Source organism: Manis pentadactyla, chromosome 14 (genome assembly GCF_030020395.1).
Source record: "Manis pentadactyla isolate mManPen7 chromosome 14, mManPen7.hap1, whole genome shotgun sequence".
NCBI lineage: Eukaryota > Metazoa > Chordata > Mammalia > Pholidota > Manidae > Manis > Manis pentadactyla.
The window spans coordinates 14,471,347-14,488,430 of NC_080032.1; the positions used below are offsets into that span (position 1 = coordinate 14,471,347).

Below are 17,084 nucleotides of genomic sequence, written 5' to 3' on the forward strand. Positions count from 1 at the left end.
ATCCTTGTCAACACTTATTATTTCTTGACTTATTGATACCAGCCATTCTGACTGGTGTGAGGTCATATCTGATTGTGGTTTTGATTTGCATTTCCCTGATGATTAGTAATGTTCGTATCTTTTCATTTGCCTGTTGGCCATTGCGCCATTGCATGTTCTCTTTGGAAAAATGTCTATTCAGGTCTCTGCCTATTTTTTAATCAGATTATTTGTGTCTCTGTGTGTGTGTGTGTGTGTGTGTGTGTGTGTGTGTGTGTGTGTGTGTGTGTGTGTGTGTGTGTGTTTTATGAGTTCTTTATCTATTTTAGTTATTAACCCTTATGGGATGTCACTTGCAAATATATTCTCCCATTCAATAGGTTGCCTTTTTCTCTTGTTGATGGTTTCTTTTTCTATGCAAAAGCTTTTTATTTTTTAGTTTGATGTAGTCCCACCTGTTTATTATTGCTTTTGTTTTCCTTGCCTGGGGAGACGTATCCCAAAAAAAAAAAAATTGCTAATGCCAATGTTCAAAAGTTGTACTGCCTGTGTTTTCTGTTTTTATGCCAGTACCATACTCTCTTAATTGGTAATAGCTTTGTGGTATAGTTCGAAGCCAGGGAGCATGGAATCTCCAGTTTTGTTCTTCTTTATCAAAATTGCTCTGGCTGTTCAGGGTTTTTGTGGTTCCATTCAAATTTAGGGTTATTTCTCTAGTTCTGTGAAAAATGTCATTGGTATTTTGATAGGGATTGCATTGAGTCTGTAAATTGTTTTGAGCAGTATGGCCATTTTAAGAAAATTAATTCTTCCACTCCATGAGCATGGTATATCTTTTCCACTTATTTGTGTTGTCTTCAGTTTCTCTTATCAGTATCATATAGTTTTCAGAGTACAGGTCTTTTGCCTCCTTGGTTGAAGTTCACTTCTAGGTATTCTGTTCTTTAATGTAAAACTGTAAATGGATTGTCTTCTTAATTTCTTTCTAATAGTCCATTATTAGTGTATAGAAATGCAATATATTTCTATATATTAATTTTGTATCCTGCAGTTTTACTGAGTTTATTTATTCTAACAGTTTTTTGGTGGAGTCTTTAAGGTTTTCTATTTATAATATCATGTCATCTGCAAATAGTGACAGTTTTAATTCTTCCTTACCAATTTGGAGCCTTTTCTTTCTTTTTCTTGCCTGATTGCTGTAGGTAGTTCTTCCAATACCGTGTTGAATAAAATTGATGAGAGTGAGCATCCTTGTCTTGTCCTAATCTTAGAGAAAAAGCTTTCAGCTTTTCACCACTGAGTATAATGTTAGCTAGTTGGGCTTGTCATATATGGTCTTTATTATGTTAAGGTATATTCCCTCTATACCACTTTGTTAAGGGTTTTTATTATGAATAGATGTTGGATTTTGTCAAGTGCTTTTTCTACATCTATTGAGATGATTATATTGTTTTTACCTGTTTTGTTAATATTATGTATCACATTGATGGATTTGCCGATAGTGAACCATCCTCACATCCCTGGAATGAATCCCACTTGGTCATGGTGAATGATCCTTTCAGTGTATTATTGAATGTGATTTGCTAATATTTTGTTGAGGGTTTTTGCATCTATGTTCATCAGGGATATTCGTCTGTAATTTTTTCATTTTTTTAGTGTCTTTGTCTCGTTTTGGTATCAGGGTAACACTGGCCTCACAGAATCAATGAAGTGTTCATTCCTCTTCAATTTTTTGGAATAGTTTGAGAAAGATAGGTATTAATTTTTCTTTAAGTGTTTGGTACAATTCACCTGTGAAGCTGTCTGGTCCTAGTTTTATTTGTTGGAAGAAGTTTTTTGTTTACCACTTCAGTTTTGTTACTAGTAATTAATCTGTTCAGATTTCATATTTCTTCCTGGTTTAGTCTTAGAAGATTGCATGTTTCTAGGAATTTATCTGTTTCTTCTAGGTTGTCCAATTTGTTAGCATGTATCATAGTAATTTTTTTAATAATCCTTTGTATTTCTGTGGTATCAGTTGTAACTGGGTAAAGACTGTATTAAGTTTATCTTTTCAAAGAGCAGCTTTTAGTTTCATTGATTTTTCTGTTGCTTTTTAGTCTCTATTGCATTTATTTTCATTTTGATCTTTATTACTTCCTTCTACTAACTTTGGGTATTGTTAACTATTCTTTTTCTAGGTCTTTTAGATATAAGGGTAGATGATTTACTTGAGTTCTTTGTTATTTCTTTAGGTAGGCCTATATCACTGTAAACTTCCCTCTTAGAAATGCTTTTGTATGTCCCAAAGATTTGGAACCATTGTGTTTCTGTTTTCATTAGTCTGCAGGTATCTTTTGATTTCCTACCTGTGCTTTCTTTAATGGTGAGGATAATTTATTTGCTTATACAAAAACCTGCTCCAGGAAGACAGTATCATCAAGTTAGTAAGACTGCTGAGATAAGAAATGCACTTTATGTGATTGTGTGACCCTTCATACTAAATGCATATAATTGTAAAAGTTAGACCATGTAAGCCTGAACAAGTCTCACTACAGTTGACAAATGTCATGATATATTTATCACACAATGGTATGTTATGTGCTTATCTTTTTAATTCTTTTTGCCATCTCATAAACTGTCCTACTTTAAGAAAACATCATATACAGATATCTGAATTTATTAGATAATAAATGGAAGGTTATGTACATTTTATGTATTTGGACAAGTCTCTTGATGTATTTAACAATTCCAACAAGTTTTTTTAATGTCATTTTCATTCATAAAATTTCATTTCATTATTCATAAAAACCACTGTAAGTTTTCTAGAAACAAACATTTAGCTTAAAGCCAAGTTCAGCCATATAGTGTTTACCTTGACCAAGTGAATTCTCTGCATTATTTGCTTGCTTCCAGTATTAGGATGATCAAGAAACATGGTATTCTTAAAATATTAAGATTAAAAAATTTCAGTTTTCCTTTCTTCAATATTCTCAGTGTATTCTTACCAGAATTCAAATGATGAACAAGTATGACTTGCAATAAATATGTTCTCAGCTCCATTTTGCTTCCTGCAATTGTTAATTTTTTTGGTCTGCCATGTTTAAAAGGATTTCAGACCATTCACTGAGTTTTGGAAGTTTGATGAGATAAGGTAAATTAAAATGGCGCCAAATGAAAGAAACAGTATGGGTGGAGACAAAGTAGGGCCAAAAATAAGTCTAAAAATGCATACTGCACTGACCAACACCCTTACTATTTGTGGTCTACAAATACCACAGCAAGCTTTCTGGCTGCCAACTTTAAGAAGAACGAAAGAAATTTAAAACTTTACAGTGACCTTGGCTAAAAAGAACCCAGTTGTTAGGTGAATTGCAACTATTCTTAGTTCTAAAGGTCAAACAGACCTTTTTCTCAAAGACCCTCAAAAAGTATACTCAATATCAAGTTCCATAGCATTTCATGTCATAATAGACATTTAAGTGCTGAATGAGTTATGTAGTACCGTTCAACATAAGCTAGTGCCATTTCCATGAAAATACATTTCAGCAAAAGCAATTTTGCCAAAATTGGAGGCTCAGCTAGGAGCAGAAAGTTGTGGTCCAGATTGCTATCTTACTCTGGTCTCACTTTCTGTTTTAGAATATCTGGAGAAATGAATGGGTTCTTCAGATGATTATTCCTAAATATTGATCTCTTGATTAATATTGGTAGCAGTCCAGGCATGTACTCTGTTGCCAACTGAATACAGACCTCTTTGTCTTAATAGTACTCACAGCACATTTGTATTTTTATCAGAACTAAGGAACTTAAAAAAGGCCTAACTGTAAACCCATATTCCCCCTTGTCCTAGGCAAGCAGTGGAAGTTCTCACAGGCCTAGGGCTTTACTCAGAAAATCCTTTATAATCCAGTCTGGTAAAGACTAAAGACTGGTATATAAAGTAGTTGACTTCCTAAAGTTCTATTCCTTGCAGCTGAGTTAGTTTTAGCTTGAAAAAATAGAAACAAATCACTACCACACAGCCAAAATAAAATTTTGTTAAAGCTCTCAGAGAATGTTAAACTTCTTCCTGATGTAATTTAATGTCTGTGTAAACTACTTGTGAAATATACGAGAAAGTGAGAAAAAAGTACACTGGACTTTATACTTAAACACCAATTTAAATTTGAAGAATGTTAATTGGTTGTCATTCTTTCTGATGGTAATTAGCTGACAGTCTCAATTGCTGGTTGGATCCCACTCAATTCAGGATAAAACTATATCATCTGTGTATAAAAGGTCGCTTGTCTTAATATTTCTCTCTAATATGGCAGGATATCTGCAATTCAACCAAAAATAATACTATCAAGATCCAGTTAACTCAAGGAGAAATACTCTGTAGTTTTTTTTTTAATGAGAAAAAAACAGTTTGTATCAACATGGAAAGATGTCCATGGCATGCTAGTGAATGAAAATTAATTTGTGAAATGCTATATACTAATCTTCATTTTTAAAAGGGAAATGTATACCAAATGTATGTATCTCTGGAGATTATGGGAGTCCTTTTGTACCATCCTCTATTTGAGTTTTTAATAATCATATATATTATGTTTTTCAGGAAAAAATATAGAAGTTTTATGCAGCCAAGGCAAGGTGATAAAAAGAACCTTGATTTCCTTACCCTATGGGAAAATTATAGAGCATCTCTGTTAGTTTGCTATGGCTGCTATAACAGTACCACAGACTGATGACTTAAATGACAGATGATTTAAACGACAGACATTTATTTCGTCGCAGTTCTGGAGGCTAGAAGTCCAAGATAATGATGTAGGCTCTGAAACAGCTTATAAATGGCTGTTTCCACATGTAGATGGTGCCCTTCACATGGTCTTCTCTCTGTGTGTGCATGTGTTCAGTGTATCTGTCTGCCTGTCTCTCTGTCCTGATTTCCTCCTTTTAGAAAATCACCAGTCATATGGGATTAGGGCCCATCCTAAAGATCCCATCTTAATTTAATTACCTCTTTAAAGGCTCTGTCTCCACATACAGTCACATTATTAATTATAGTTAGTCTGTGAATCAAAAGAAATCTTGCCTATAAAGCACCTGTCAGAATGCCTGACCGTATAAGCTGAGTAAAGAAAGGCAAACTATTACCATTATTTTAATCCTCAGGAAGTTTTCAGCTTCCTAATCAGAAGATTGTCTCTTTTACCTGGATCTTAGTCATAGATTCTTCATGTAGGTTCTGTGTGAGCATCAGTAATTGGAAATTTATCTACCTCCTACAACTTCTCTTCAGTCATAGTTGATGAAAAATAGCAAATAATATGTAATTTAGATGGTGTGGGTAAAATTGTAACATTTCCAGAGTATCTCGCCTGGCTTTAGTGCATTTGCATATCCTCAGGGGTGGAGAGAAGTTCATCTCCATGTCAGTGGGTAATTACCTGGACAACCTAGGGCTTGTCTGAACCTGAGAGTTTAAAGGCAGGGGCTTGCTTGCTTGCTTCTTCAGGAGCAGAGGAGAGAGACAACCCTGGACTGCAGTTTGTAAGCAGTAAACGGGTTTTAAACTTTATTTCTCCCTTTGACTGATTTCAGTTTTTAGAGGTATTTTGCCCCAGGATTTCCTCTCCCTGGACTTACAGATGGCTTTTCTGTGAGGGCAAATGGTTGTCTGTGATGAAACATACATAGCTCAAATCTTTGTTATGTTAGTATTTAAACATTGATTTGAACAGCCCAAACTTGCTGTTTGTTAAGCAAATAGCCAAGACACAAATTGGATGGCATATCTAATAATAACATTATGATGTATTAATATATATTCTTTGTGACCTGGTATCTGCTAAATCTAGGTCCATCTTGTTTTGTAAAACTGGAATACATTATCTATCAGGCAGATGAATGGAGAAAGGTGTGGTACATATACACAGTGGAATATTATTCAGCTATAAGAAGAAAGCAAATCCTACCATTTGTAACAACATGGATGGAGCTAGAGGGTATTATGCTCAGTGAAATAAGCAAGGCAGAGAAAGACAAGTGTCAAATGATTTCACTCATCTGTGGAGTATTTCCAGAACAAAGCAAAAACTGAAGGAACAAAACAGCAGCGGACTCACAGAACCCAAGAATGGACTAACAGTTACCAAAGGGAAAGGGACTGGGTAGGGTGGGTGGGAAGGGAGAGAGAAGGGGGGGGAATAAGGGGCATTATGATTAGCATACATAATGAAGTGGGGGGGCATGGGGGTCCCCAAATATATAGGGGACCAAGGTGAAGCAATAGCACAAAGATAAGTAGTGACTCTATAGCATCTTACTATGCTGATGGACAGTGACTGTAATGGGGTACGTGGGGGGGACTTGATAATGAGGGGAATGTAGTAACCACAATGTTGCTCATGTAATTGTATATTGATACCAAAAAAAAAACCTGGAATATATTAATCTTCCCAGGTTCAGCAAATATGTGGGTCCCACAACTTCATTTAACCAGATTTCTGTTTTGTGGAATAGTAGCTTATGGTGTGCCTCTGATGATCAAGCAATGCTGGATTTTAGCTAAGCTTACTTGAGGTGATAAGAAATTCAAAGTAAGATTCAAATTATATAAAGTGCTTCTCGTCCCCCCTGCCCACACCCCTCAACTCATTAACCTGCCTAAAGCTTTCATATCCCCGCAACAGTTCTTATCAAACTGGGTTCTAAGAAAATAACCACTAAAATGGGTTTTGTATTAACAACAATCTTCTGGTATTTGAAAAGAGGGAGATCCTTGTCTGAAAACAGCCAGGATAGAGTTTTAAATTGTCCTCAGTTAATAACAAATTGAAATGGAGTTAGATAACTGTAAAGCCTGTCCTGAGTAGGATCCTCTTCATTTACCCAATCTGAGGAGGAAAAAGGCTGGGTAACAGCTGTGTCTAGGGTTAAGCAAGAGATGACTAGCAACTTTCCACTCCAGACATCAATGTAATGCCAACAGAGAGCATTAGAAGCTAAAATTTGTAACAGCCAGCCCTCCAGTAGAGAAGTGGTAACAGTTTCTGTGAATTTTACTGTGCTATCTCTAGGTTCCGAGAAGTAGAGTAGGTACAACAAATGGTGGTGGTATTGGCAGTGCTGCTGGTGGTCGTACTCCATTTGTAAATGAATTTGAGAAATGCAATTTTAAGTAATATAGTTCTTTTCCAAAGCATGCCCACAAGAAAGTAGCAGTCTTCATATTCAAGTGACTCCAGACAAGTTCCCATGAATTGCATCACCAATCTTAAGAGTTTAGCTTTCCACAAATGATTAGTTCTTCTATGAGAAACATCGATTAAAGTTTAAAGACCATGGAAATGAAACCATGTACTAAAATCTAGGATAGGTGTTTTTGAGGAAATGTATGCAAAACATTGTGTCTAGTTCATTGTGGAACTAATCAAAACTGACAGGAAAGTTTGTCTCAGAAGCCAGTCACTATAACAATTCTTCTAGTGATGACTGAGGTGGGAGCAACTAGTGTACTTTTCAGTCTGTATTAATGTCATCCTTTGATGGCTGGAGAAATGTAAGGCCCCAAATATTAGATATGAGAAGATGAATGTTCCAAAATCCAGAGCTTTTTTTAAAATTAAAAACTTCTAGGAAAGCCAATACATTACAGTCCTGACGATATTCAGGAGAAGAGACTTAACCATCTAAAAATACCTGTCTTTTGGTCCTATTGGGCAACTTGTCACCCATTACTCCCCTTCTAACAGAACAGCAAAACTAGCCAAATTTATAGGGGACTAAGGTCCCCTTAAAAAAAGCATATCTTTTTTTTAAATTAAGTTATTATTGATATACACTCTTATGAAGGTTTCACATGAAAAAACAATGTGGTTACTACATTTACCCATATTATCAAGTCCCCACCCATACCCCAATGCAGTCACTGTCCTTCACTGTAGTAAGATGCCAGATTCACTATTTGCCTCCTCTGTGCTACACTGTTTTCCCCGTGATCCCTCACACCATGAGTACTAAACATAATATCCCTCAATCACCTTCTCCCTCCCTCCCCACCCGCCCTCTCACACCCTCCCCTTTGGTAACCACTAGTTCCTTCTTGGAGTCTCTGAGTCTGCTACTATTTTGTTCCTTCAGTTTTGCTTTGTTGTTATACTCCACAAATGAAGGAAATCATTTGGTACTTGTCTTTCTCTGCCTGGCTTATTTCACTGAGCATAATATCCTCCAGCTCCATCCATGTTGTTGCAAATGGTAGGTTTGTTTCTTTCTTATGGCTGAATAGTATTCGATTGTGTATATGTACCACATCTTCTTTATCCATTCATCTACTGATGGACACTCAGGTTGTTTCCATGTCTTGGCTATTGTAAAAAATGCTGCGATAAACATAGGAGTGCATATGTCTTTTTGAATCTGAGAAGTTGTATTCTTTGGGTAAATTCCAAGGAATGGGACTCTCAGGTCAAATGGTATTTCTATTTTTAGTTTTTTGAGGAACCTCCTTATTGCTTTCCACAATGGTTGACCTAGCTTACATTCCCACAAGGTGAAGCATATCTTACTAGGTTAATTCCCACAGCCTCCCCTAGCCAGGTCACCAATTCTAACAAGACTCCACTTGAGACTTCTTCAGCACCAGTAACAGACTAAGAAACTTTTAGACAGTGGTTGACACTAAAGAGGGGTAAATTTTTTTAATTCGTCAAGAGATTTTGAGTCATGGATGAGACACTATGAAGTGAAGAGCACTGTTAGTAGGAACTGAGCCTTGTAGTTTAGTTAAGATTCCCTTCCAGGAAGAATTTTGACCTTTGCAGGATAGCATCCTCTACTTTCTTAATGTGAGGGGTAAAACTCAACAATCTTCCAGTACTCCCCAGGGACTTGTGAATAGCATGAATAAGAAATGAAAGGAGACCTCTCCTTCACTTCAGAATCTCAGTTTGGGACCCAAATATCTAAACAAGCCACCTAGAGGCATTTCTACTTCCAGTCAAGATGGGGTAACAGGAACTAGATTTACCATCCCACCTGAAACAATGATTTTCAAGACACAGTTAATCAGAGAACAAAGGACAGTGACCCTGAGAGATGATAAACAATTTTTCTAGCTGTCTTAAGATGACAGTCCCTTCATCCCCACAAAAAAAGCCTAACTCATAGTGACAAACAGTAGAATAGTGGTTACCAGAGGCTGGAGGGTGGGGGAAGAGGGGAGATACTGATCAAAGAGGACAGACTTTCAGCTATAAGATGAGTAAGTTCTGGAGACCTAATACATATCATGGTAACTATAGTTAATAATAGCATACACTTGAAATAAAAACAATAGAAAACATTAATGATAGTTGCCAGGTCATGGTACAGAGAGAAACATTCCCTAAGTTGAAGAGACAGAGCTAAGAGTCCAGAGAGATTGAGGCAGCTGGAGTTAATAGGAGAATATGAAATACAAGAGAGCTACAGAGAGGTCTGCAGGTGGGCACCTTGAGCATTCATCTGAGTATTGATAAGTACATGCATGTGAGGAAATTACCGAAGTCTGAGGAAAGAATAATGTGAAAGGATTAGAGAGAAGTATACATGTTCCCACAAGCCACATTGGAAAAATTTATGATTCATGTGGCATTGGGTAGAATATTCAGAAAGGTCTTCCCTCAGTGGAAGAGAATAATTACCCTAGACTGAGCACTTCTTCAGACCTGCCTAATAAATCATAAAAGCAAGACCTGAACAAGTTATGCTATTTCCAGCTAACAGCCTCCCAGAACAAAAGCTCAGGAAGATTTATAGGAATATAAAAATACCAAGCAGTTAATAAGAATATAAAAATATTGAGACAAGGTTAAACTCATAATGTCTGGCATACAAGCAAAGATAACAGGCAGCAAAGAAGGAAAACAGGACCAATGATGAGAATAATCAATCAAAACCAACCCAGAACTGACAACAAATGTTAGAATTAGCAAAGAAGTACATCAAGACAAGTATTGTAAATACATTACATATGTACAAAAAGTTAGATAGAACATGGAAGATATTTTTTAATACCCAAATCAAGCTTCTGGACATGAAAACAGCAGTGTCCAAGATGAAAGATATACTGGAGGGGATTAACAGCAATTAGACATGGCAGAAGAAAAGATGAGAGAACTTGAGGGCACAGTAATAGAAACTATTTAAAATGAAATAGAGAATATTGTCATTGAGCTATTATTGTACATCAAAGAGCAGTCTTCACTGGTCTAACATATGAGTAATTGGAGTCCTTGAAAGAGAGGACAAGAAAACGAGGGGAAGAAAAATCCTTGAAGAATTAACTGCCAAAATTTTTCAAAACTTGAAGAAAACTACAACCCACAAATCCAAGAAGCTCAATAAATCCGTAGAAATAAGACTGAAGAAAACTACACCAAGGTACATCATAATCAAATTGCTCAACACCACTGATGAAAGAGAAAATAAAAAAAGTAGTTGGGGGAAGAGGCATCAGGTTTCTCAACTGAATACAACATAACTGAGAAGACAGTGGAACAACAGCTTTAAAGGACAGAAAAAAAGTATCAACATAGAATTCTGTGGCAAAAATATCTTTCAGAAATGAAGGCAAAATAACGATGTTTCAGATACCCACAACACCTAAAAGAAACTCATCACTAACCAACCTGCACTACAAGAAATGCTCAGCAGGTTAAAAATGGTTATCAGTTCAAAATCTGGATCTATACAAAGGAATGAAGATCACTGGAAATGGTAACTACACTGATTAATATAAAATGATTTTTTTCCTTATTATTTAAAACTGTCTAAAGATAATTGTATAAACAAAAATAATGATATGTTGTGGAGTTTACAGTATAATATGTAAAAGTAAAATGCATGGTAATAATAGTACAAAGGTTGAGAGGGGAGTAAATGTCAACTCTTATCAGGCTTTCTTGTTTATTGTCAATTTCCCCCCTCTTTGAATGTAAAATCTGTGAGAACCTGTTTTACTCACTGTTTATTGTCCTTCCAGTATCTAGAACAGTTACATGTATAACTGAAACTCAAATACACGTTGTTGAACAAAAGCTGACAAGTGCTCTCATACACTGATATCAGTGTATCAAAAATTGTACAACTTTTTTGGAAACAGTTGTGTGTTATATACAAGTCTCAAAATTGTGCTTGTCCTTTGGACCAACATTTCTCCTTCTACGTATTTATCATAAGGAAGTAATTAAGAATGTGTACAGAGATATATCTGGAAGACTTAGCCACAATGGAATGAAAGCTCTTGAACTGACATATTGGTAGGAAGGAATGTAGATCGTTTTTTAAAATGTGGCAACAAGAAGTGTTTTGCAGAGTTGTTTAAAGAGATCTTCCTTTCTTTCCTAATGCCTTAGCATTTTTCTGACCTACTTCTTTCTAAGCAAAACTAAAACTTAACAATACAATTTCCCCACAGGTCTCTTAATATGGACTTTGAAAATCAAGATAAGGAGAAAGACAATAACAATTCTTCTGGGTCTTTCAATAGCAACAGCACCAATAATAGTAAGGCATTTTATGTTAACTTTCATACATGTAGTTATCTTAATTTGATTCTTTCTGTAACCCCAGTCAATAATTTACTGTGTTCAAGAATTTATGCTTAGTTTAATAGTAAAGTCTGATCTGTATGGTATAATTTAATTCTTATGTTCTGAATCTGAACTACTGACTTCTTGTGTACAGCTTTTAACTCATGCCTAAAAGCCTCTACTGAGATTCTTTATTTTCTTAAAGATAAGCAAGATAGATAGGTATCTGCCTGCTTAAGACTTCATTTAAATCCTTTGGTGAGGTTGATAATTTAGTAGGTGTTTATCATAAAGTCATTCAGTGACTTAAAAATAATTACTTGAAGTATTTATAAAATTAAGTATTGTGAGTCTCTTTTGATACTTAAAATTTTATAAGAATACTTGCTTTAAAAAAATAGAAATGTGCTGTATGGCAAATGTTTGGCATTATTATTCACAATGGCCAAAAGTACAAACAGTGCAGTTAATGAATAAACCAAACATGGTATATCCATGCAGTGGAATAGCATTCAGCATTAAAAAGAATAAAGTACTGATATGTGCTACAACATGTATGAACCTCAAAACATTATTAAGTAAAAGAAGCCAGACAGGAAATTATTACATACTGTATGAATCCATTTATACGAAATTTTTTAAAAGGCAAATATATTGAGGGGGGGTGTTTTTCTACACACACATTATACAGAGCAGTAATAGTGTAACTTTGTGTTCCTGGACCCAATTCCAACATGTGTAAGTATGTGGAAGGGGGTCTTCCCACACATGACAACACCAAGTGACTTTCAAATACCAGCAGGGTGTGGGGAACTCCACTCAGTTCTAATGCTGTCTGGCCAGATACAGCACCAGATCCCCCACGTCAAGGGCTCCATCCTACAGACTCTGTCCCACTCCAGACGCCGGTCACAAGGCCCAGGCAGTTAAGCTGTGCTTCTGACCTACCAGCTACAAACTGGAGATTCCCACAACCTCCCCCCTGGGTTTGATTAAGTTGCTAGAGCAGCTCACAGAACTCAGGAAAACATTTAGGTTTAGCAGTTTAATAAAGGGTACAAATTAACAGCCAGAGGAAGAGATACATAGAGCAAGGTCCCAAATAAAGGAACGTCTGTCCTTGTGGAGCTTGGGGCCTGGCTCAATGGCATGTGGAGGCGTTCTGGTTCCCCAAGGATAGAAGCCCTCTCAGACTGAGAAGCAGGATCTGAGAGAGCAGAGAGCTGATAAGCTCTTCTGGGGGCTTTTGTGAGGGCTTCATTGCACAGTCATTATCGACTGAATTATTGGCCATTGGCTGATTCAGTCTCCAGCCCCTGCCCTTGGGTGGGGGGTCCAAAAGTCTCATTAACATAACAAAAACACCCATTTCACATTTAAGACTGTAGTGTTTTCAGGAACTGTGGGTAAAGACCAGTATACCTGGGAAATACATATTTGGTCACTCACGACCAAATATGTATTTCTTATGACTCATTGTATTGCATATACAGAAACAAAAAATATACTAGTGGTTGCCTGGGGTAAGGGATGAGGATGAGAATTAACCTACTGCAAATTGGCTTGAGGGGTCTTTGAGGTGGCAAAGATGTCCTAAAACTAGATCATGGTAATGGTTTCACACTTGGTAAATTTATCAAAAAAAGTTATTAAACTCTATACACTTAGAATTGGTAAACTTTTTGGTGTATAAAATTGTACCTCAGTAGTTATTTTAAAAATGGTGATGCTAATTATAGAAAGAGAATCTAATTAGAAACAAGGATACTTGATTTGATAATATGAAAGACATAAACCTACCATGCACTCAGCATTCTATCAGATACTTTGAAAGATGCAAAAGTACAAGAAAGTTTTAAGAGCTGACACCCAAGCTGTAGGCAGTGTGGCCAAAATATTTTCCAGGGTGTTAATAAAGTACTGAGATAGAGCAAATACCACTTCCTATCCTGTACCTAAAGCAGGTGCTTTTTCTCACAGACTTGTACCACAGCCTCACACAGATCACCGTTCCCAAAATTGAATTGCCCTAATCCTAAGTGAGTTACTTGACTCATCTATCTAACCAATGTCAAGCAGTTTTGTTTTGTAGAAACATTTAATATTTTATTTCACCAAAATCCCTAAATTGCTTTCTTGGAGACAGCAATTTGACTGAGATTAATCTGAATTTTCACTACCTCTTAACATTTGTGATTTTTTTCTTGGCACCCTGTCATCCAGTTGTTTAGCACCAGGAGGCAGTAGTTGAATTCAACAAGTGTTTCTTGAGCACATACTGTAATGAGGGCTTTCTGAGGATAGCAAGAAGCTCATAATCTAATTAGGAGGGAAAGAATCAGAGGGCCTAGATAATCTATATTTTATATAGTAATCCCTAGAGCTGTTTGCATTGTAACGAGCTAATATATTTAAAGTATATGGCTACAGTGCCTGTTACATAAGTCATTAATAATGTCCCTATTTCTGTTTCAGGTATCCAAACTATTGACTCAACCCAGGCACTGTTCCTTCCAATTGGAGCATCTGTCTCTCTCCTAGTAATGTTCTTCTTCTTTGACTCAGTTCAAGTAGTTTTTACAATATGTACAGCAGGTAAATGACTATTTTTAACATTAATGTAAAGGGAAATTTCTTCATCTTAGCATCATTCAAAAATTAATATTTATGCACCATGCCATGCAAGTCTTTCTTCGTAAGTCTGGCTGTGCTCCCACCCCCACCTTCTTGAACCACTTGATAATTTGCATGGTTAGGCCAGATCTGCCAACACAATCTGAATGGAAAGGCCAGGGGTTTGAAAATTCGTGAGCTTTATGACAACACAGAAGATCACTTTGGCTGTGGTTCCTTGTCTGGTAGGTTACCAGAGGGTTCAGTTTGGCAGTGGTCATTGGCAACCCCTACAGATGTTTCTGCAGATAGAAACATCAAGAGCTAACCACAGCAATTCAACTGTCAGCTCTTCTAGTTTTCAACCTAAACGATGATGGAAATGTATAAAACATCAACAAAATTCTGGACTTGTTAGGAAATCTTCCCTTGGCCCACTGTTTATCTTGTCTTGCTGAGATAGAACAGAATGAGAAAACCTACCCACACTTCCCTCTATTTCAAATCATGTACTTTTTCTTGTAAGAGGTTGTCTGTGCAATGCTAAAGGAACTTGTTTTTCTTCTCTAGTTAATGTAGTTTTATCTACCTATTGAGAAAACTATTCTGGGCAATGAATGTTTCCATAAGTCATGCCATTTTTCTTAATAATCGGTAAAAAAATTAATTTAACCATCATTTTTTTTCTCTAGTTCTTGCAACGATAGCTTTTGCTTTTCTTCTTCTCCCGATGTGCCAGTATTTAACAAGACCCTGTTCACCTCAGAACAAGTAAGGATTTGGCTTTTTCTCTAAATTATAAATTGGTTTTTTTGTATACTTAATAGCATTATTAGGATTCTGTTATTGGTATTGACTGGCACACACAAACCCTAGAAGACTGGGAAGTGAGATGTTTTGATCTTTAAAACTAGAAGGTAATGCTTCCTTTTGTACCTTTTCATAGCAGAGGAAATGTGAAGGAATCTGAGTAAGTCAGAGTCATTGTAGTAGGCTTCCTGCTTAGGTCACTGAAAGATGAGCAGCTTTCTTTTGAAATAACACTTTCATTCCTTTACTGGTGAGTTAATGGAATATGAAAATAGTGATCTCAAACATTCTTCTGGGCCTTTCATCTTTGGTTACCTGGAACATATGCTAGCCACTTAGGTTTAATCCCAGTGTTCACACCTTAACCCCTAAGCCTTTGCTCACAGAAACAAAATGCCATGTTAACTGAGATGCTAAGTGCACTTCAGAAACCAGTCACTTGGGGCAGCTGATTTTTTTCCTGGGAATTAGTGATAACCAAGTAGACTTATCATCATTATAAATAATTTTAATCTTTGCTAAATGAATTATTGACTTTCTTCATGTTGTTTTCCTCATAACAGTAGAATTTCCTGTATACTTAGATTCTCCAAAAATTGATATTGTCACTTTAAACTTCTAAACACCCATATTGATAATAAAAATTACATTACCAAATGGGTGCAGAAGCAGAATTGATCTAAGCTTTCTGTGGCTTACTTCAAAGAGGTTTGGGTATTTCGGATTCCTCAGTAGGTATTGCTTAATATCCTAATCTGTTCATCCTCAACTCTGATCATGAAGAACCTAAGAAGAGTTTGGTTATTAAATATAATTTATCGCCCGTTAGTCCAGCAGGTGTTGTGTTTTCCAGGATTTCCTTTGGTTGCTGTGGGCGTTTCACTGCTGCTGAGTTACTGTCGTTCTCTCTGTCTGTCATGCTCGTCCTCATCTGGGTTCTCACTGGCCATTGGCTTCTCATGGATGGTAAGTAATTATGTGACAAGTTGAAATTTTAATATAGTTTATAGGTAACTATATTAGTCCTTCCTTCCTCTACTTTCTGTATTTTAGTAGTGTAACCTCTGATTACTGTGAATATTAGGTGTCCAAAGATGGTGTTATGTATGGAATTTATTATTTTACCCACACACATTCTTAAGATATTTTTTAATAACATCTTTTTTGAGATATAATTCATATACCATACAGTTTAACTATTTAAAGTGTACAGTTCAGTGGGTTTTAGAATATTCAGAGTTGTGCAACTGTCACCACTATCAATTTTAGGACATTTTCATCACCTGCCCTCTGAAGCCCCCACCCACTAGCAGTCCCTCCCTGTTCCCCTGACACCAGCCCCAGTCATCCTCTTATCTACCTCTTTCTCTGTGGATTTACCTCTACTGGACAGTCCACTTAAATAAAATCATATATGACCTTTTATGTCTGCCTTCACTTAGCATAATGTTTTCATCCATGTGGTAACCTGTATCAGTACTCCATTTCTTTTAATGGACAAGTGCTATTGACTTGTATAGATATACCAATTTTACTTATCCATTCATCATTTTTCACTTTGTTGGCTATTGTGAGTAATGCTGCTATGAACATGTGTATACATACTTTTGTGTAGATTATAAATGAGATTATACTATAACAGACATACTATATATGAATATACATGTAGAATATAATAGATTCCATATGTGTGTTATATATGAAATACAATAGACTCCTTTTCATATAGTGATATACATGTCTATATCATTGCATTAAGGTATGTCTTAACTTTTTTTTAATAGTTCTGGAGTATTCCGTGGTATGTATTATTCAACTATTTCTGGATCCTTAGATTATTTTTAATCTTTTTCTATTACAAGTAACCATGAGATAAACATTCTTGTTCCACCTCTTGGTAGGCATATCAGATTACTCACTAAGATTATCTCTAAGGATGAATTCCTAAATAGGAAATTTCTGGGAAAGGGGGTTTTGTATGTGACTAATTTCATATACTGCCTTTTAGAAATGCTGTACCTAGTTTATGCTCCTGCCTGTAGCATATGAGATTTTGCCTTCACCGATGATGAAAGTGATGAAGTAATAATGGCAATAATAGCTAACATTTATTGAGTGCTTTTTATGCATGGGCACTCTGCT

At 36.1% G+C, this 17,084-nt stretch overlaps 1 protein-coding gene across 4 annotated transcripts in view; it reads left to right on the forward strand.

Annotated features, from left to right (window-relative positions):
- The window catches only part of SPPL3 (signal peptide peptidase like 3), a 168,645-nt gene that overhangs the window by 140,441 nt on the left and 11,120 nt on the right, over positions 1-17,084 (forward strand). The window contains exons 3-7 of one of the 4 annotated variants that reach the window (XM_057491846.1): positions 11,405-11,493; positions 13,995-14,114; positions 14,276-14,377; positions 14,825-14,903; positions 15,772-15,908. In XM_057491846.1, coding sequence (XP_057347829.1) covers positions 11,405-11,493; positions 13,995-14,114; positions 14,276-14,377; positions 14,825-14,903; positions 15,772-15,908 — 527 coding nt within the window. The remainder of the gene's footprint in view (positions 1-11,404; positions 11,494-13,994; positions 14,115-14,275; positions 14,378-14,824; positions 14,904-15,771; positions 15,909-17,084) is intronic. The other 3 variants (XM_057491847.1, XM_036929187.2, XM_036929189.2) reach the window with 3 other exon arrangements.